The following is a 21,554-nucleotide window of genomic DNA, read 5'->3' as shown; positions in this document are numbered from 1 at the left end:
TAGCTGTAGTGTAAAACATTTTGTATTTGTATTTGTAAACCATTCACAGTGTAAAACCATGGGTGGCTGAGCCTCAGGCGGTAGAGTGGGTTGTCTACTAATCGTAGGGTTGGCAGTTCGATTCCCAGCCCACGTGACTCCACATACTGAAGTGTCCTTAGGCAAGACACTGAACCCCAAATTGCTCCCGATGACCAGTTAGCACCTTGCATGGCAGCTCTGCTACCACTGGTGTGTGTGAATAGGTGAATGAGACACAGTGTAAAGCGCTTTGGATAAAAGCATCATATAAGTGCAGACCATTTACCATAAAATAAATATGCATTTAGCTATCTATACCATAGTCTTTTCTAATTAAGGTGGTTTTCCTAGAATAGTTGAATAAATTGAATTGTCTTATCCAAAGATTGTGTCTGTGTGTGTGTGTGTGGAAAACTCATTCACTGACTTTCAGTAAGCACTTTATCCTGGTCAGGGTCCCGGTGGATCCCGGGAATACCGGGCGCGAGGAGAATCTAACCCGGGAATACTGGGCGTGAGGCAGGAATACACCCTGGATGAGACACCAGTCCATTACAGATGAGGTAAACAAGTAAGTAAGTAAATGTTTAACCGTAACCTCAGTAACTAAAAGGAAACATTTTGGTGCTTTAAGTGTTTTTTTTTTTTTTTGCTTAAATAAATAAATAATAAAGAAATAAAATAACCAAAAGGTTTGGGTCAGAGTTATGATTTAGGTGAAACATTGAACTATTTCTCTGCATTAATCAATGAAGGGTCCTCAAGGTATACAAGACAAACATGTGTGTGTGCGTGTGTGTGTTTTAAGCTGCTGATTGGTCAGCCGTAACGCCCATCAGGTGTCAGTGGGGAATCCCGTCACTGTATTTCAGTGGGGGAAAAAAAGTTTCAAAATTTTAATCTGAAATATTTCAAAAAGCGTAAACTTTATCAAAACTATAAACCAAACTCTGACTGAATTCAGTGCTTCAAATAATTACCAAAAGAATGAATGTAATTTTGCTGTCTGTCTTTTCCCCTGAACATGGACACATCTTTTTTGAGGCTTACAAAGCACAGATTTGCCTGTGTTTAGTGTTTTTTGTCCCCTAATATGTTTCATCATGACAACCTGCTGGACCATGAATGCAGTTTGTGATGATGACAAGTAATTAGAGCTAAAAGTGCTAACGCAGTATAATAACACGCTCAGATGAGCCAACGGGATGAGAGTCTTTTCTTTTCCATATTTCCTCTACATCATTTCCTCATGCTGAGTGACACAGAGGGTCTGTAACCCCCAAACAGGAACATTTCTCTTTCAAAAAATACAAAACAACACACATACACAGAACCGAGCGTACAACAGAATCCGACCCGTAATCAGGAACCTCCTGATGTTCCGGATCATACACATTTGAGACATCATATGGTATCACACATCATTTATTTCTGACTGCATAATAATAATAATAAGAAGAAGAAGAAGAAGAAGAACATCTCATCTGAAATCTGAGAGCTAAAGTGTATGTTAGTAAACAACGCTTGTAAAAGGTTTGTTATATTTAAATCAGGTACTTAACAGGACCTATTATACACTCACTAGAAAAAAGGGTACTCCACTGTAGCTTGCTTTATTTCCTTAAACGTTCACCTTTTGTACTTGTACACTCTCAGAATTAACGGCACTAACGAGTACTTTTCCACGTCGCTCACGTGGTCGCCCCAAGAGCACATCTTTGGCCTTCATGCATCATGATAGCGTTTAAAAATGATTTACTGAAGCTTAAGGACCCCTTAAGATTTATCCTAAAAGCTAATTACAGGTACTCTTACCTACAAAGTGTACCTTTAAAATATCAAAAAAGGTATTGATGTAGCTTAAATCATTTTAAAGCTACACTACACCTACATATCCAGGTGAAAAGGTACCAAACATAAAGGTACCACCGTAGCACCGAGGAAAAGTACCAATTAGCACCCGTTTTTTTTTCTGAGAGTGTAGCTTGTGACTGATTCATTATCATCGACTGTATGTAGCATCTTTTTGCGTAACGTTTCTTATATTTTATAAAATGTTAAACATTCATTTCGGAATATTTCAGTGGGCTACAACGATCAGTCACCTTTTCTAACTGTGTTAACGTTTCGAAACTGTTATGATGAAATGCATGAGAAATACTGCGCGTGAGAACTAATCCGTAACGACAGCAGCTGTACTGCACTGTTACTCGTACCTCGATCCTACCGAGTCAGGAGGAATAATTATCCATATAAAATATAACAGCTGTAAAGTGACACCAGAGGTGCGTGTAAAAAAAAAAAAAAAAAAAAAAGAGTCTTAAGTATGTAGTATTTGATTTGTGTAGCTGTATTGAAAGCGATCCTAAACAGAAGCAACAAATCACCACGATTTTAAAATCTAACATGCCCAGATTAAAGGCCGACCGATTGATCGGTTTTGTCGATTAATCAGGGATAAACGATTGCTGGAATTATCCACGCTGATAGTTTTTCCCGGTTGCGTGGGTTTCCGGAGTGGCTGTGAAGCTTCCGCTGTCGTTATGCGGTACGAGAGCGGCCTCTAGAGGCAAAATAAAACCGGTCGCTGACTAATTTTGTCGTGTTATTTGAAGTGTTTTTTGATTCATTTCGGACGTCTCTATTTTTATTCGTTATTTAGAGTGGTACTACATCATTTATTTACTATAATATTTATTCATAGTTGATGTATATGAATATTTATATCTTTATTTCATTTTTAAAAAGTACGGTGCATTTTCAGGGTACGGTCAGTACTGTTTATTTTTGTAATAAAGTTCAGCAATATTGTTCTTTGAGTGTTATGTTTTCATTCAGTATCGGTTTTAAAAACTGTCGGTTGATTAATCGGTTATCGGCAGGTATGTATCGCCAGACTAAGTTATCGGTATCGATAAAATCCAATATCGGTCGACCTCTAGTCCAGATCCCCCCTTCTCAAGGAGGTTTGTGTTTTTCTTTCTGTTCTAGTCCTGTCCTTGTCCTGTCACTGCTATGTTACCTGATTGTGTTCACCTGTTTTGTGTTAGTTCTTGATTACGTTATCTGCACTGTTTTTCGTTTTGTTATGAAGCTTTATCATGATCCACGTCTCGTTAAGTCATCGTGTTCTCACCGGATGTCAACTTTTAATGCCCAAGTTGCATTCCGTTCCAATACACAAGAACCAAGAACAGTTTAAAAAAAAAAAACCCAAACAAACCCAAATTGTTCTTTATTCTCCCACAGAACTGAGCATGCATCGGACTATCCCTGGATTATCCGTGTTCAACCCTCTCTCCCTGTGCTTTGACCCGTGCTACTGACTATGATGATGTTTCTATAACATACGCTGAGTTTATACACCTTACACCTGGTCCTAAATTGCATACACGCTATTGGTATTCTTGCTCCGTGGCTTGGACTTTCAGTTCGTGCTTAACATGTCCAGCATTACGCATTTCATTTGGGTATCAGCAGCACAGGATCTCACTACAAGCACACTAATCACACCTGAAGTATGCAGAGTACACCATTTGAGATAAAACTTTCAGTAAAGCATGCACTCTGTTATTAAAAAATAGTTTAATCTGGATAACTAAGCTGAGCTAGATTGCAAATATCATGTAGCCTACTTTACAGAGAAGACAGGATTTTATATCTAAACAACTTTCTGAAACAGCAAAGAGTTTATAGATCTTCTAAACCACACCTGAGCTTATGTACCGCTTTAGCAGACATCAGCAAGATATATATTTATAAATATGCAGCAATTTACTTGTAGCTACAGAGCTGAGCAAATGGGTACGGGATGGTTTTAGAGTTCTTGGGTTTTATAATCTCCACTGAGGAGATTTATCTGTCCACACTTGTCTCAGCTAGTCTGTTGTTCATGATTCCCAGAGCTCCAACTCCTCCGGAGAATTCATCGTGTCGGTTCACAGAGCCGGGCGGTCGCGGGTATCCGTTGGCGGTCTCCGACAGCTGTTTTTGCATGATGGCCAAGTTGACCTTATTAGCAGCCAGAAAGTCTCTCATGGAGATCATCTCACCTGACATCCTGCGTCCGTCCGTTTCGCTCTCGTTAACAGCGTCCGTGTCTATGGAGATGTTCCGGACTCGGGTGCGGAAGTGTCCGGGCATTATGGCGTTCCTTCTGGGACGCAGGTTCCTTCCTGGGCAGTGGCGGCACGGTATCTCGATCTTCTTCAGGAGCCAGTTGAGAACCTGTTTGATGACGATGGAGATGACGTTGAAGAGCGAGTAAATGCAACAAGCACCCGTGAGGATGAAGAAAAAATTGCCCAGGCTGTAGAGAGTCTGATTGTCGTACGCGGCGCGCTGGCCGCTCACCATGTCCCCGAAGCCGATAGTGCTGAACGCTACAAAGCAGAAGTACAGAGAGTCCAAATAACCCCAGCCTTCCATCGAGGAGTACATGGCAGAGGCGCAGCACGATATAATGATGGCCGCTACACAGAGAATGAGCATCACGCAGTACACCGATGGCTTCCATCCCGCCAGGCTGTCCTCACCGTGCTGCCTCACTTGGCCCGCCTCGTGCCTGCTGTCGTGAGGTAGCACGCCTTTCCTCCGATGTTGGGCTTCGTAGCACGACTTCAGCACGAACGCAAGCACCGTTATAATTCTCTCCAAAAACAGGTTAAAAAACAGGATGGTGGCTGCACACCCGATTAGTCCGTAAAAAATCAGGAAGATTTTGCCTCCCACCGTGGCCGGCGTGGTCATCCCAAACCCTGCGCACAACAGAGGAAGAGGAAGATTTGCTTTAGTGAGCACCTAGTTATAGATGTATTGGAAGAACATACGGTGGAAACCTGTATCAGCATTAATGATCATACTGCTCCTTTGGACGGTGAAATTAAAATATAATGTAAGGGTACCAGAGCAGCCTGTAGAGCAATACCATAGAAACAGTGTTTGGGTTCTTTAGGCTTTTTGGTTGAACGAAATATCGACATCCAACAAAGCAAGCATTTATAATGGACAATGGTTCTTTGGTTCTTTAAAGAACCCTACATAAAAGTTTCATTAGGGAACACAAAATGGTTCTTCAGATGCATCACTCTAACAAAGCATTTTTTTTAAAAAAAAAAGCTTAAGAGTTTTAAGAGTCTACGCAAAATCGCAGAAATGCCGTCGGTGTAAATCATCCTGTACACACTATACGTTTAAACAACCCATGAGACGTTATAATTCATACTAATGATGCATTCAACGTTGTAATTGTTAATTCAGCTCTTTGGATTGTTTATAATAACGTCTTGCTCAAACCGTGTGTATGTAACGCCTATGAATTGCTTTAATATATATATATATATATATATATATATATATATATATATATACACACACACACACTCAGGATCATGATTCATAAATTTAATAAAGTACGAATACATATAGTGTAATAGCTCATATTATAGCACAGACCATCAGAGAAGCCAAGGGTCAGGATTACACAGGACTAAAGTGCCCTGTGTATAAGCGCATGCATTATTTTCAATAATTAACAGCTTAAATAATGAACAGAACTGAGAAGCGAGCAAAATACCCAGTGTCCATTTAACGCCCACACTGTTTATGAGTTCAGATCCACACTCTCAGACCAAAAAAAAAAGATATAGGCCTGAAGGTGCACTACATGGACCTTGGGTAAAAAGTACAAGAACACTTGATGATACTCCTCCAGCGACAAGGGATGGTTTAGTACCGTTTTTGTGCAGATGGACCATTATGAACATTTTTTATTATTATTATTTTTTAAAAAAGTTTTTCTTTAGATCAACTCTATTTCCCCACCCCCCCACAGTAAAAAGATTTGGTGAATTTGGTGATGTCTCAGACTTTCTCTCTTACCGATAGTGGACACAACAGTGCCCACGAAGTAGAAAGCTCCTTGGAAATCCCAGCGAGCCCTGGGTCTGTCCACACGGATACCAGCCCCGGTGGCCTCCTCGTAGGCCCTGAGGAAGCCCTCGAGGTCCCTGTGGCTGACGTTGTGCTTGCGGCTGAAGAGGTCGAAGCTGCGCGCCCAGCGGCCCCTGGCCTGCTCCTCCTCCGGCCGCTCCAGCGCAGAGAACACAGCGGCGCCGCACACCAGGTACACCAGGATGAGGAGCGCCAGCATGGCGAAGCGCGCCGTGTCCTCGCTCGCAGAGCCCAGACCCAAACAGCAGCACGACCCTCGGCATGCCATCATGTTCCCATTGAGAACAGAACAAGGCTCCGCATCTTACACTGTCCCCGGGTCCGTGCGCAAACACCCCAAACCTCCTGCTCCCACATCGCCTTTCGAAGAGTTTTGATCAGCCTACAGAACACAAAGCACACTCACCAGAGTTCCCATCCAGATACGCACCGAAAAGTTCCACGTCCTCTTTAGTCATGATCTGCATTAATCTGCATTTCACAGAACAAAACTCATCACACTCACTCTTCTTTCACGCTAAAATTCATTTCAGTAAAAATACAGACAAGATGCCTCGCATGTCCACAATCATCCCTTCAAGGCAGGGTTTTCTTTTGCAATAAAAATATTCATTAAACTGGGATTTTTAGATGGTGGTCCAAACTCTGGTGCTGGTGTATCTTTCAATAAAAACGTGTTTTTACTATCAAACAGTCACGGAGAGCTTCCTGATGAGATCACGGTGAAGGTTCTGCGTTTCTCACCGCGTGCAGGTGAATCTGCACAAGACAACGCTGTCGGATCGCGCGCCAAAGTCTGTCGTGGTTTTCCTTACACTTCAATCACATGCATTTTTTTTTTTTTAATATGATACAATAAAATAAAAGATGCACAAGAAGACCGTTTCACGTGTCCATAAACGTGTCTAAACGTGCATAAAAATGTATTTCATAGAATAAAACCCATCAGTCGTGCAGGATCGCCTGCACACGTCCACGCGCGCATTCTTCTTCATTCCTGGCGAAATCCAGTCGTGTTCTTCTTAGACATAGTCTCTGTTTGCGATCAAATTCATTTAAGCCACACAAGATGAAGAAGAAGAAACATCTGTCAGATCCACAGAACAGTCGTCTTTACGGAGATCCCCGCGTAATGTACGGAAGTAAACGCATCCGAGTCGCGCGCAAAAGTCTGTAATGATCCCTGTTAGAGTTTAATGATGTATTTTTTTTTTAATGACACACCATTTCACAAAACAACAATAACAACAAACGCACTACAGCCTTAAAAATCGTTGTGCTTTTTTTATGCCATGATGACAGGACATCCAGGCATGATTTAAAAAAAATAATTATTGTTGGTGCGCAGAAGTTTTTATGATGGCACCGCACCCGTGTGCAGAGAGAGAGAGAGAGAGAGAGAGAGAGAGAGAGCGCGAGAGAGAGAGTGAGAGAGAGAGAGATGGGGGAGAGAGAGAGAGAGAGATGAGGAGAGAGAGACGGGGAGAGAGAGAGAGATGAGGAGAGAGAGAGATTGAGAGAGAGAGATGGAGAGAAAGAGAGATGGGGAGAGAGATTGAGAGAGAGATGGGGAGAGAGAGATGGGGAGAGAGATTGAGAGAGAGAGATGGAGAGAAAGAGAGAGATGGGGAGAGAGAGAGAGATGGAGAGATGATGATGATGATGATGTTGGAGGCGGGGCGTTTCTTAACAACCCTGAAACTTTACTGATCAGGCGCAACCAAAAAATGTGGAAACGTAGTATTAATTAATTAATTAATCAATTAATTGATTAATTAATTATTAACTTCTTTTTTTTTACAGCAAAATAATAACAAAACAAAGTGATAATATCGAATCAATTTAATCTTCTGTGCAGTTCCAGACGGATTTTTCATCAAGATTTCGCGCTTGGAAATGTTCCCAAAATGGAAATCCCCCCCCCCAACAAAGCTTGTAATGGAATGATCCGCCTTCCTGAACAACGCCAATTCCTGCGCGAGGCAAGAAGAAACAATTCAAACTCTTGACCAGCGGAGTTTTCCTCCCGGTATATGAACTAAATTTGGAAGAAATTTACAGTTTAAAAAATTTTTTAAATTCATTTTAAAGTACACTTCTGAAGGATATAGGATTTGAAATTGTGTTGATAATGAATGGGCTGGGTTAGGGATGCGGACCTGAAAGTGAACAGCCAACCGTCAAGACTGACCCCCCCCCCCCCCCCCCCCCCTCAAAAAAAACAACAACCCACAAACAAATCTGAAGTAAAATAAACCAGTAGCAGCTGGAAGAAATGTAAGTTTTTTTTTATTTCATTTATAATTAAGTTGAAACTTAGGAAATGATATATATAGTTATAAATATTGTTTTTAACTTTTTTACACGGTAACTTTTTAAAAAGTATAGCTTTGCTTGTTAGCCTGTATTAGCCTGCTGACAAAAAAGTGCACCAGCTAACACTAAGCTAACACTATCTGAGGAGGAAAATAGGCTAAAGTTAGCTTAGGGGTGAGGTATATAATTAACATGCAAGTAGCATAATTTTATATATATATATATATATATATATATATATATAAATATAAATAAATATATATATATATATATATATATATATATACACACACACACACACACACAGTTAGCATTACTTTACTTATTATTGGGCTGCCACAAAACTATTACGTCTAGTTAAAAATGACCTCATATGCTTACTTCTGGCACAACAAAAAAAGCGTTGGCCTTATTGCGAGTTCGAATCGGATGATATCGTAGCCATGATACTAGGTGTAAAATGGTAGTGCTCTTATGGAGGGCGGGGCATACTTTATCTCCACTGTCAATCACAGCGACTCTAGCAAATCCTGGGAGTCGGTCAGCTCATGTAAAGTATGTGGAAGAGGGTAGATAGCGCTTTCCTTTCCTCCGAATATATGTTCCGCTGCCCCGTGATGCAGCATGAGGAGCACTTTGACTTTTTTTGACTAATAGATACATATTAAAAGTACAGAATATATAATTTGATTGCATACCAGTGTCAATGAACGGTACAATAAAAATACAATTGTTATATGTTTATTTTTGAAAAAAAAACAAAAAAAAACTTTTCCCTTCGGAAAAGAATCACAGTATGTTTCACCTCATCATATGCATGTGACTATGAGCAAAAAAACAAAAGTTGTTAAGAAGGAGTGTATGTAGTAACAGGGTAAGTGTGTGGTACAATTAGTAAGTATTTTCTTCTTAACACCTAGAAGGTGTCAGGCAGAAACAGTAACACTGTGCATTTGTAAAGATTTATTTATTTTTTTCTCTCCATTTTATTTTACATCCTGCTCACTAATGACTGTATCAACAGCTCAGCACGCACCTGAGTAAATCTCCGAATCTGGCTCTGATGTATGAGGTTCAGCACGGCTCCGCGTCATGATGTTAGCTACTCTTAAAGGTAACGTCAGTGATTTCGATGTACGTTTTGAAACGTAAAATCTGTACAAATGTAACTCTGCCTTTCATGCTCGTTTAAAAGCCATGCCTTGGGTTGTCATGGTAACCACACTAGCATAAAACTAATCGGCTGTAAGAAATTGTTTGGTAAATAAATGAATGATGGAGTTAGGGTTACCATTCAGAAGTCGATTATTCTCCTATAACAGCACATCACGAGGTCTTATACCACAGCAGTTTATACCACACCACTATAATAAGTCATTTATTAACAGAGTCCGTTGTACTTTTTATCCTTTTATAGCTACATTTTATGTTGTGGAACATCTGTCCTCACTTACGTTATAGCAGCTATAAGTTCCATCACTTTCTATTGAAGTTAATGAGACAAAACATAACGCAGCTTTGTCATGTTACCAAGAAACCGCAAAGAAGCGTAAACTCCTCTGCCCCCCTCCAAGCAATTTATAAAAAAACAAAAAAAAAAAAAAACACTGATCGCACCTTTAAATCCAACTTAATTAGACCAAATACTTGCTGGTATTTCAGTTCGCTAATTCTAAAATCTTTTTTTTTTTTAAGAAAAAACAACCAAACAAAGCCGAACAAAGTGTCAGTGAACTTTTTCTATTTAACGTCATTATGTCTTTAATGTGCCGTTGCATTGTTTCCAAACGCGCATTTCTCACCATCACTGTGACCCCTGATGTCCGCTCTATTATCTCAGAAATGTCAGGTGTCTGATAAAGGATGCTGAATATAACACAGAAATGAATCATAGACTTATTTACCAGTTACAATACTTTAAATAAAACTTCAGCACAACGTGACATTCAGCATTTAAAACATTAACTACAGTCGGCCGTCTCCTGCACGACTTATTCTCACTGTTCTCCTATTTAACTCCGCTACAGTCACTTTGTTCGCTGTGGATGATATCGTTGACGATCCACCGCGCCGTCTTCTGCACTCCCGCAGCGTTTTTGCTCCTCTGTGCGTTTTTTGTTTCTTTAGAAAGCATTGAACAGTCGATTCGGACACATCTGATGGTTCGTCTCTTTCGCCGATCGATTTATTTTGCTTGTTCGGGCCTCATAACGATCTGCTTTAGTGGAGTTGATGCTTTTTTTCGATCCTCGCGAGAGATAAAACAGACTCCGGATGTTAATAAGACAGAGATACGACTGTGGACCTTTCATTAGCCCTTTTGTGCGTTAATTGATGATGCATTGAAGCACTACAGAGTCATGTAGACCTTTACATGGTCCTCATCAATCGGAGGTCTGGGTAACAATAAACAAAAAACAAACGAGCAGGTTTTTTTTTGGCTGATTGTGCTGACAGGAAGGTGGGATCGATATGGCGATACTTATCGTTGGATGATAGAAGAATGTCTGGTGAGAGATATTTTTCTATCGTCTAGATCACCAGTCTCGCAAAAGCCACTTGTATGCAGCAGATTTACGTCACTGGGGTCGGACTGTAAAGCACGAGGAACTTGTACCTCGAAAGGGAGGTACTTCTGTCATTTGGATTCCTGAAACTTGAAGCTGTATGGAGTCTTTGACTATTTGTTTTTTTAAATATATATTTTATTCATATTGTTCTTATTTGGGCAGTGTTATGCTTTTCTTGGGGGCGGAGTATGTTTGATTGGGCTGTCTTGGGGCAGGTGGAGTGGGGTTTGGCAAATTGGGCTGACGGGGTAATGCGGTGGGTGGGCTTTATTTAATTGGGCTGCTAGGGGGTAGAGTTTGCCTGACATTGCAGGGGAGTTTGGCGGATTGGGCTGACACATGTCTTATAATTTAGACACAGTGGTAGATTTCAGATCCAATCAGATAGAGTACGAAGTCCAAACCTTTAAATCTGAACATTTTGTACACCAGATCACAGCTTGAGACATTCCTGTGTTCTGGTGTTCTGTCTGTGGTACGAAAGCATTTGTCAGAGTTGTCAGCAGGGGCTTGGTGTGGAGAGACGAAAAGAAAAATATAATAAAAAAAAAGAAGAAGAAATAGTCTGGCATGTTGGGACATGTTTTTGTTCAAATATAGATTTAATTTATTTTGTTCACCTGATTTATTCTGCTACAGTGGACTTGTTTCAGAGGCCTGTTCCTGGATTCAAACCACACTGCAGCACACATTTCAGTGTTTTCTATCAGTGATTTATAGCAGTTTAATCACACTTTTATTTCCACAATAAGGGTGTTTTACCATCAGACCTGAGGCCGTATGCACCGACGGTTTGGTACATTTGGTCAAAGTGCAAAGAAAACACACACAAAAAAAGTGTGGGTGTCCAATAACAATCCATTTCAGTTCTAGCATAAACTCTAGTACTTCATGTTTCTAGTTAATAGCAGGTTAAAACAGAGAAGACGGGACGTCTTGTAGATATTTGTAGAAGAAGATGGCAAAGTAGGCTGTGACTTGGTTTTCTGAAATGATTAGCATTATTTTTTATGCACTCCAGGGTTTTTTGAACACTTTTTAATGCCTTATTACAGTTTACTCTATGTTGGCAAGGAAATAAGGCGGGGGAAAGGGATAATCAAGTATTTCAGGACTTGTTAATCAGTCTTAGAGGACTCTAAATGAGTGTTTTATTATAGACGAGAGCTCTTGTTTGATGAAGCGGTTAGCATAAGACTGTAAGCCGAGATTTGTCATTTGTCATGTCTTTTTTTTTCCCCCCCTTATAACCGTTTCTCATTTCACTTATACCTGTTTCTTAGCATTAATACACCTGGTTCAGATACTTTAATAATATATACATAAATATACAATATACAAGATGTAACTCTGGAAATCTTGCAAAGACCTGGCAACCTTAATCACACGATCGAACTCTCGGCCATTTCAACCCGGAACCGCAGACGCTGTTTAATTTAAACAGAATGCAGATGTGACGTTTTAAATGTCTCGTATGACATCACAGCGAAAAATAATTGTTGGTGTATGAAATAAACAGTCTAAAAGTTCGCCACCTTTCCGTAAGGTCACACGGACCGGGGGAAACGAGAGACGTCCCCGGCATTCGGTCGTGCGCTGCCGACAATGTTTAGAAATAACCGAAATAGTCCGAGATCAATACCGAATGACCTTTTTAGGATGAAAGACAGAATTCCGTCAAATCATAAAACGGTATCTGTAAATGTCACGAATGTCCGCGTAGGCTTTCAGCGACATCCATAATTCATACCGCTTTCTCAAGTGCCGTGTACTCTACTCCTTTTTCCTGGTAATGTATGCAGATCTGAGATGTACTCGTGTCCAAAAACCAAACAAACACACACAAAAAAAAAAAAAAAACGATCCAAGTCACGAGAGATCAAGCTGTTACAGCTGTGATGGAAATTTACGATGCTGTTGCTAAGCAACATATCAGTTTCTGTACAAAGCCGCTGAATAAACACTAATCCATTCCCTAATTTAAAAAGTATCACTTGTGTCAGGTGTATACGAGACTTATGCAGGTATACGAACACACGTCATGCAACGAATAGTGACAATCCGAATCGCACCACGCCGTGGAAACACCCAGAACCCTACCTTGAATTTTCTTACCCGCATCATTTATCGTTTGTCTCCGTGTTTGCCCTCTGCAGACAGATTGCTCTTATGTTGTACTGCAAACACACACACACAAAGGGAAGTGCTCTCACTATGAGATGTGAAATGATGACATTTAAATGGTGCCCAAACTGATTGGGTAAGGTCGAGATGAAAACTAATTCGCAGGCCCTCAGTTTGGAGCTGGAACGTAATTACCGATGTCTCATTGCATGCAGGTGCCATTCAGACGAAAAAAATATATATAAATAAATAAATAAAAAGCTGCGCTTCTTCGAAAACAGCAATTTGTCTCAAGAGGGACCATTCAGCCATTTGCATCAGTCTGTGCTGAAAGTGTGGAGAGTGGGGAAAATAAAAAAGGTTTTATTTTAAGACAACATGGATTACACGTTGAACTACTATTCAGAAATAAAAATACTACAAGCTCAAGAGGCTTGGGACAGTTATCATTGCTAATTCTTTATTACCTAACAATGTCAATATCAAAAATACTCACAGTCTGTTTTATTATTTTTTTCCAGCACCATGTTTACTGTAGTCGAGAGTCCAGTTTAATAAAACAGTAATAGACAGCAGGTACTTCCTGTCCTCGTTTGGCCCTTAGTATCCAAGCAGCAACGGGAACGGCGGCTTTCAGGACGGGACCCAGATATTTCCGTGAGTATCTGGCGCTTGTGTGTATGGAATATTCCAGATCCACGGCTGATCTGAAGAGACAGGTGTACATCGATGAGCACAAATGTCCTTTAAAAAGTGCACATGATGCTAGAGATGTCCTTTTTCAGTGCTAGTATGGAGAGCTATACATCGGAACCCAAAAAAACTTCTCTTAGGAATCTGATTCTGATGATATAGACAGAGGCGGAAAGTAGTTAAGGAGCCGTAACATTTTGTTACTATACCAAATTACTTTACCTGAGTATCTTTCCTTTACCTGAGTAAAATTAACACTCGTACACAGTTACATTTCCATGAAAAGAAAAAGATTACAATGTGTTTTGCAACTCTTTTCAGGGAAAAGTGGCTAATGCGTGAAATCACCATGATGTCATAAACTAAGTTGCGTATTCCGTTGTATCGTCATGATCATTTGCATATCAGTGAAGTAACAAGGAAGTGTTTAGGGCAATTTTCTGAGGGTATTTCGAGTAGAAGGAAACAGAATATCGTTTTATCCGAATAGAACAGAAATCATAGATTATGACTAATTTATTTTAAAAAGAAGTTGTCTTCAGTCAGGCACCGCAAACAAACAATTTACATATGAACAAAATTCTATCATTTCAATCAAGAATGCAAAAAAATTAAGCAACGTTCGTGAGGAGTCGGGAAATAGACATGATGGAAACGGTTATGGATGGAACGACTCCCTTTTATTACTGTAAATATCACCAAGGAAGGAGTTTAAAATGAAGAATAAAGAAGTGTGTAGGTGAACAAACAATGGTGGTCAGTGATTGGTCATTGGGTAGCAGTGATAATTGGTTATTGTTAGTTGGTAACAATGGTGATCGGTGATTGGTTGCTGGGAACAATGGTGATCGGTAATTGGTCGTTGGGAACAATGGTGATCGATTGTTGGGAACAATGGTGATTGATTGCTGGGAACAATGGCGATCTGTGATCGGTTGTTGGGAACAATGGCGATCGGTTGTTGGGAACAATGGTGATCGGTTGTTGGGTACAATGGTGATCGGTTGTTGGGAACAATGGCGATCTGTGATCGGTTGTTGGGAACAATGGTGATTGGGTGTTGGGAACAATGGCGATCGGTTGTTGGGAACAATGGCGATCTGTGATCGGTTGTTGGGAACAATGGCGATCGGTTGTTGGGAACAATGGCGATCGGTGATTAATTGTTGGGAACAATGGCGATCAGTGATTGGTTGATGGGATCAGTGGTGATCGGTGATTGGTTGTTGGGAACCAGCTTGTATAAACGCAACTCATTCAGGCTTTAGACACCAAGTCGAGTAAACCTGCTCAACTCGTATAATCGAGTGCAGGACAGTCGTTAACATCTGCTCAAAAAGTGGCTAGATTTGTCTCTTTTAAAAAAAAATTGCTAAAAGGGTCTAAAATGTTGCCAAGTCTAGCAACAGTCACCAAGTTGGAAGACCTTTAAATCTTTTAAAATACTTCTTAAACATACAAAATATGTTACAAACATGTTTAACTCAAACAGCAGCCAAACCTGTTAAAAAAATTAGCTAGCGTACTCGCCAGCTAGTTATTAGCGATGGCAGGAGGTCATGTGGACGTTTCTAGATTACTGCGTTATTAGAGATCTGTGCATTTTTTAAGACCGTAATGGTGTAGAGATGTTACTGTGTGATCGTTAATAGTTTCTGAAACATTAAAAACAATTTCTCATATAATGTTTATTATTTCTGATAGTAGAACGGGTCTAAGGATTCGGTGATGTGCCGTGTCACACTGACTTAATAGTGAAGGTCTAGATTTCCAGAAAAAGAGGACCAAGGCTGAGAACCGGGGTATCCATGGCAACCAGCAGACACAGTCAGATTAAACCATAAAAACAAAGCCGGCAGTCGAGGATAAGACCTCCATAAACACACCAGAGATTATGAGTTACTGTCCATCACAAGCTGACGTTATAAAGCTTCTTATCCCGAGTTAAGATCATAAAGGATGAGAAAACTGAAGAAAATCAGATGTCCCATAAAATGCTACATGTTCACATACAGCTGCATGCATCATTATTAATAATACCGAACTGCTGATTACTAAGTGCAGAGGACGGCTCAGTGCTCAATTAGTCTGATATATTCGCATCCAGGTCGAAACATCGTTGAAAAAAAGAAACGATGCTTTCAGAGGAAGCGGAATGATGCTTATCACGAGCATTACAGCTTGCCTGAGGACATGACTGGGGAATTCAATTATCTAAATGAACAACAACAGTGCAATCCTCCACAATATGAAAATGTTTTCATCAATCTGGCAGGATATGTTTAGCAGCTCGCACAAATATTTCAAACATTTAAAAAAATGAAACTAAACTAAAACATTATAATACAGTATATAATATAACAGGAATGTTAAATAATATAAATGAAAACCATTAAGAAGACATAACTAATTATTTCTCCATGAACTATCTCACATTGCCCCTTTGACATTTCCCAGAAAGTGTGTATGTGCCTGTGCCTGTGTGTGTGTGTGTGTGTGTGTGTGTGTGTGTGTGTGTGTGCGCGCGTGTAAAGGGTTGTATATGGTTAAGCTCCTGTGGTGATTTAGAGGCCAATTAAACCATGTCTTCCTCATCATTGACATGTAAGGTGAGAACAGTGGAGGCAGGGGGGGGTGGGGGGGGTGGGGGGGGGGTGGAAGAGAGAGACAGAGAGCGATAGAGATACAGACAAAGAGAGAGGGGGAGCCAAATAGAAATGGGGAGGGAAAGAGTGAGAGAAAGAGGGAGAGAAATAGGGAGAGAGACAGGAAGAGAGAGAGGTAGAGAGACAGGAAGAGAGAGAGGTAGAGAGACAGGAAGAGAGAGAGAGAGCATCCACCCTAACCCCACCTACCATCATAAAAATCCACCCACCCTAACCCCGCCTACCACCATAAACATCCACCCACCCTAACCCTGCCTACCACCATAAACACCCACCCACCCTAACCCCGCCTACCACCATAAACACGCACCCTCCCTAACCCCGCCTACCACCATAAACATCCACCCTCCCTAACCCCGCCAACCACCATAAACATCCACCCTCCCTAACCCCGCCAACCACCATAAACACCCACCCGCCCACCCCAACCCCACCACAAACACCCACTCACCCTAACCCCGCCTACCACCATAAACACCCGACCAACCCTAACCCCACTTACCACCATAAACACCCACCCGCCCACCCTAACCCTGCCTACCACCATAAACACCCCCCCAACCCAACCCCACTTACCACCATAAACACCCGCCCACCCTAACCCCGCCCACCCTAACCCCACTTTAACACCTTATCCTGTGCTTCTTTGATACCATTAATGTATATGATGTTGCATCTAGTTATTAATTTAGCTACATATTTATTTAGCATCTGTTACGTTTTTTTTCATTACTTTTTTTTCCACTTTATGTTTTGTTCACTTCCTACTTCTCTTGCTCTGTTTTTGTATGTTGCTTTGGCAATACAAAAAGAAAAATTGTTATGCCAATAAAGCACACATTGAATTGAACTGAGAGAGAGAGAAAGAGAGCGGTATAAATAAAGTGAAAAAAAAAATGATTCCTGCCCTGTCTGACAGCCATTTCCCTTTCTGTTTACACTAACAGGGATTCGGGACATTTTTTTTTTTTTTAAAGCTCACGTATTTAAAGGACTAAAGAAAATGTTCATAATTATCGGGATAATTAACTTTAAGCACTACAGTGACAGAAATGCACTCAGGAGGCCGAGCAAACATGGAGGAAGTGATGTTGAGTTGCCCAGAGGTTATCGGTTATCTCTTTCCTACACTAAAAACCTTTAAATGTCCATTTTGAAATGTCTTTTTGCACCGGTGTTGTACGCAGTATTGTGGTGGAAAGCTGCTTTTTTGACAAGCGCAAGGAAAATGATAAATGTGTTCATATGTTCGCACTCGAGGGCATGACGCCGGCCGCGAAACGATGAGTATTCTTAGACGGTTTATGAAGTGGAGAAAGAGGAGGCTGTTCTGACTGCTGTTCTGCACATGTCCAAGGCCACGAGGCCATAACAATTTTCAGCAGAAAAATGCCTGAGGACTCTGTTCTCATCATGACTAGTTAAAAAAAAATCAAGTGCTCAGCTCCTCACTTTCACGCCAACAAATCGTATATATATAATTTTCTGTACAGCCAACTCATCTGGGGCGACACGGCTAACGGCTTTCGGGCGTGTCGTCCCCTGTCGTTAAAGATGTGCGCTGCCATGGCAACCGCAGACGTCTTCTGCCTCGGTTCATAAAGGGATGACTTTGCGTGTTTCAATGGAGCTTCTGATTGCAATCATTAAAGGTCACGCAGACAGAGCATCAGGTCAAACGCCCGTGAGCCCGTGATGATCTTTTACAGAAATGTAGCAAAGGCGATCGATGGATTTTCTACGGCGGTTACGGACCGAGCAATCAAAATGCTCAAACACACTTTAACAGACACTCGTAAAACATCGATTTGTCTAGTGAGCGGTAAAGATCTGCGCACAACAAACACACGACACAACTGGCATTATAGTGTAGTTAATAAAATTAAAAAAAAAAAAAAAACTAAATGAAACGTCCGAATACATTTCCCTCTCGAATTCTATTCAAATATGCAAAAGATGGAGTAAATATGTGCTAATTGGCAAATTATTTGTGGAGAGATTTTCGATGTAATTGTTTAATTGGATTAAAATGTTCAGGTGTTAAAGCCGGAGAGAATTTTAATTTGTGGTTAAATGAAAGAAAAGGCTTTTTCTTCCAGATAATTTGTTCACATTGGAGGTGTCATCTAATTGTAGATTTGCCTCCAAAATGCCTCAATCTTCTACAAGTCTCCATCTGTGATCCTTAACCACCCTCCTGACTGTGCTTCGGGGCGAAATACCCCTCAAGGCCATTACGGCCCTGTTCTAAATGAATTTACATAAATCCAAAAAGTTGATGTGCGTTACGTCTTCTAAGCTGATCGAATTTTGAGGTTCCCGGCAGATTGGATTCTCACCCCCCGTCATCCGCTACGTGATTTATAACTATACAGAGACCATTTTACAGAGTGAAGTCTCTGCTGGAGTTTTACACACGTCTTGAGTCACATGAACGACGAGATCATTCTCACCTTTACTGGAGTAGCGAAGTGGTGGCAAATCGAAAGGCACAGGGAAACCTGTGGAGGAGCTTGAGACGGGGAAGATGTTCTTCTCCACTGGAAATGTGCTCATTTGCTACAGAGGGACATTATAAAAAGAAGATAAAAATGTCGTATTTCACAATGTTCTTGCCCAGTGGGCGTATACACAATATTTTCTTTACTTTTGGTTTTGTTATTTTAAAATAAATAATAATTACAGACATATCTTTTGACTATGTATCTATAAATATGAGCCAAAAAATTTTGTATTCATAAGCATACACAAATATATGTTTATAAAGCATATAATATATAAAGTATATAAATATAAGTGGTAATTGGCTTTTTGCAGCACTGCGATTCAGTTTTGCTCCATTCCTCTTGGCAGATCATCTTCAATTCCCCAAGGTTACCAAGAGCCCTCTGATGGACTCGCAATTTCAAAATCCTTCATAAATTTTCACAAGCATTCAGGTCAGGAGATTGGCTCGGCCCTGCAAGGCCTTCCTGAGTTATCGTGGCTGTGTGTTTGAGGGTCGTCGTCTTGTTAAAACGTCCATCTTCTCCCCGGATTGAGTTCCTTGGATGGTGAGATTAAATTCTCAGACTTGCACTGCAGTTCATTCGCTTATTGTTCTCTCTGTAACTGTAGTTCCTGCTGCTTTCAGGTCGTCCTGCGACTCTTTTCCGATTGACTTTTTATTATCTTTATAAATACATACTATGTGATTAATTAATTAATAATTATTTAATTAATTAATACTATGTGAGTGATTAATTGAATGATTTGAGTCCGACTAGCTTTCATCAGACACCTCCGAGCTTGACATGTCCTCAAAGATGCGACTTTAACCCGGCTTTGATTTTAACCACTACATCAGGCAGTCCGAGCCGACCCCGAGTTCAGCCTGAACGGTAACATTTGGGTCGATGAAATCCGATTAAGGCTCGCTAACAGTCACCACAGCGTACACTCCAGATATTATATGGCAACACTTTATCAATACTGAGACGGAGTCCTGTCTGGACATAGCTAATGACTGCAGAATTTGATTATGCTTTAATTAGGAGCGCAATAGAAATGATTGTTAGCTGAACCTGTCTGGCTTTCAGATAAGACTTTTAATTAATGCGCCAAAGGAGCAAGCGTTAAAAACGGACTGGCATTGTAAAGCAGAACCAGATAATGTGACCTGATTTTCCAATGTGTCATAAAATATCATATATATATTGCATGATAAATAAGTGATGGAATTAACCTGGAATTCATATTCGATACATGTCTGAGGCATTTAAACACTCGAGTGATCTGAGCAGCAAAGGTTTCAAATGATTTGAATAAAATAATCTTGATTACAGGCTGTTCAGCCGTCTGGAAAGAAGCGAGAACGGCATTATGAAACCCGCGACAGCTTTTCTTCGGTAAAAGAGCACATCCTATGCCGGCACTCTTTCGGTCACTCACGGTCCCTTCAATTTCTACCACAGCTAGTGAACTGAGCTTTACTGTTGCTTAGCAACTTTTGAAGTAATCCAACAAGGACAAATTACCCAGCGAGAATGCAGACGGATGGCACAAAAGCCGCCTATGTTCATACGGGGGGGAATAAAAAGAAATGTGCTGCTGTACAGCATGGTATAGGCTTTACTACATTACACTACCAAGCCGAGACCCGAGTATACTGACGAACAAAACAAAACATAAAGCTCTGCTTTTATAAAAGAGCTCGTCTGTGCACACTTCATTGTAAACTCATCTGTCAGTCAACACTATATATATATATATATATATATATATATATATATATATATATATATATAAAATTCTCAGTTTTTTTTCTATAGTAATGAACGACAAAACGTGTGCAACCTCATATTTATACACCATGGAAACAAGACAAGGCAACAACACAGTTCCTGGAGACTGTGATGAAAATGAAAACCTTTTCAAGAATTTGTTTATCCCTTAGGGGTGTCAGTAATTTTGCCAAATAAAGTTTATACACAAGTCCACAAGTGTCTGGGGGGGGGGGACCCCAGAAAAAGTTCTATTTGCATTCTTTTGTAGTGCAATACAAGTTTGTTTTTCATTTCATTAATATCAAGCATAATGAAAAGTAGAATATTTACATGAATTTCAGAATGTCTTAGTATTTAAAGCTGCACTAAAGCTGGCATCGACTCAGCAATTCTGTGTAAAACACGATGGTCCATGTTGGTTTGGATCCATTGGCGTGTCGTCGAAACTCGTGCTTCAGCCGACGGGATAGATCTCGAGGAAAATCCGAGTTAACGTGGCCAGTATGACAAATGTGCGTACATTTTAATAGTGACCTACTGTAGAAACAGTGCTGAATATTAAATATTCAAGGTATTGAACATTTGCATGGGTCGCGCTGTTTTGGACCCCACTGGATGTTTGTTTTTGGAGAGAAAGCTATTATTTAGGACAAAGCTAAATACTTTCTCCTGTTATATTTCCATATATAGTTGTTCATGTGGCGTCCGGGCAAAGCTGCGGGATGTGAAAGCGCTAGACTTTTGCCTGAAACGACCTGTTTGTGGACTACTTCTACATTTTATTACTAAAGCACACTGCAGGTACTTCTTGATTTTCTCTTTGGATATGCTTCATTGGTGTAATCTCTATCTTTTGTTGTTGTCAACTTTGGTCCTTCATACACGTGCATACAGAATACCAATATCAATACTGGGGTGTTTTTCTGAGTTAGGAAGTTGGGGTACTT

The 21,554-nt window shown here is 40.5% G+C and overlaps 2 protein-coding genes and 1 non-coding gene across 7 annotated transcripts in view; 1 reads left to right on the top strand and 2 right to left on the bottom strand.

The window, feature by feature from the left end:
* Positions 1-1,439: 1,439 nt before the first annotated feature.
* Positions 1,440-13,607, bottom strand: kcnk13a (potassium channel, subfamily K, member 13a). Of its 2 annotated transcripts, XM_053682960.1 has the most exons (4): positions 13,480-13,607; positions 12,975-13,310; positions 5,902-6,355; positions 1,440-4,778 (listed from the first exon to the last, which is right to left on the bottom strand). In XM_053682960.1, exons 3-4 carry the CDS (start codon positions 6,242-6,244, stop codon positions 3,877-3,879), a joined length of 1,245 nt encoding a protein of 414 aa, XP_053538935.1. In that variant the 5' UTR covers positions 6,245-6,355; positions 12,975-13,310; positions 13,480-13,607; the 3' UTR covers positions 1,440-3,876. The 2 variants fall into 2 exon arrangements, with proteins under 2 accessions (XP_053538935.1, XP_017331673.1); XM_017476184.3 differs by lacking the exons at positions 12,975-13,310; positions 13,480-13,607 and having other exon boundaries at positions 5,902-7,387.
* Positions 8,178-21,549, top strand: LOC108269982 (uncharacterized). Of its 2 annotated transcripts, none has more exons than XR_006983020.2 (4): positions 8,178-8,250; positions 9,314-9,403; positions 13,505-13,640; positions 21,298-21,549. It is a non-coding gene; the product is annotated as an uncharacterized LOC108269982 (transcript). The 2 variants fall into 2 exon arrangements; XR_006983022.2 differs by lacking the exon at positions 21,298-21,549 and adding an exon at positions 19,196-19,392.
* tdp1 (tyrosyl-DNA phosphodiesterase 1) overlaps positions 13,423-21,554 on the bottom strand; it is a 29,503-nt gene continuing 21,371 nt past the window's right edge. For all 3 annotated transcript variants that reach the window (XM_047157479.2, XM_047157478.2, XM_017476176.3), the window contains exons 15-16: positions 18,796-18,901; positions 13,423-13,690 (exon numbers count right to left, since the gene is read on the bottom strand). In XM_047157479.2, coding sequence (XP_047013435.1) covers positions 13,617-13,690; positions 18,796-18,901 — 180 coding nt within the window. In that variant the 3' untranslated portion in view covers positions 13,423-13,616. The remainder of the gene's footprint in view (positions 13,691-18,795; positions 18,902-21,554) is intronic.

Source organism: Ictalurus punctatus, chromosome 9 (genome assembly GCF_001660625.3).
Source record: "Ictalurus punctatus breed USDA103 chromosome 9, Coco_2.0, whole genome shotgun sequence".
NCBI classification, from domain to species: domain Eukaryota; kingdom Metazoa; phylum Chordata; class Actinopteri; order Siluriformes; family Ictaluridae; genus Ictalurus; species Ictalurus punctatus.
The sequence above is the reverse complement of the archived record's forward strand: the minus strand, read 5'-3'. Positions and strand labels throughout refer to the sequence as shown.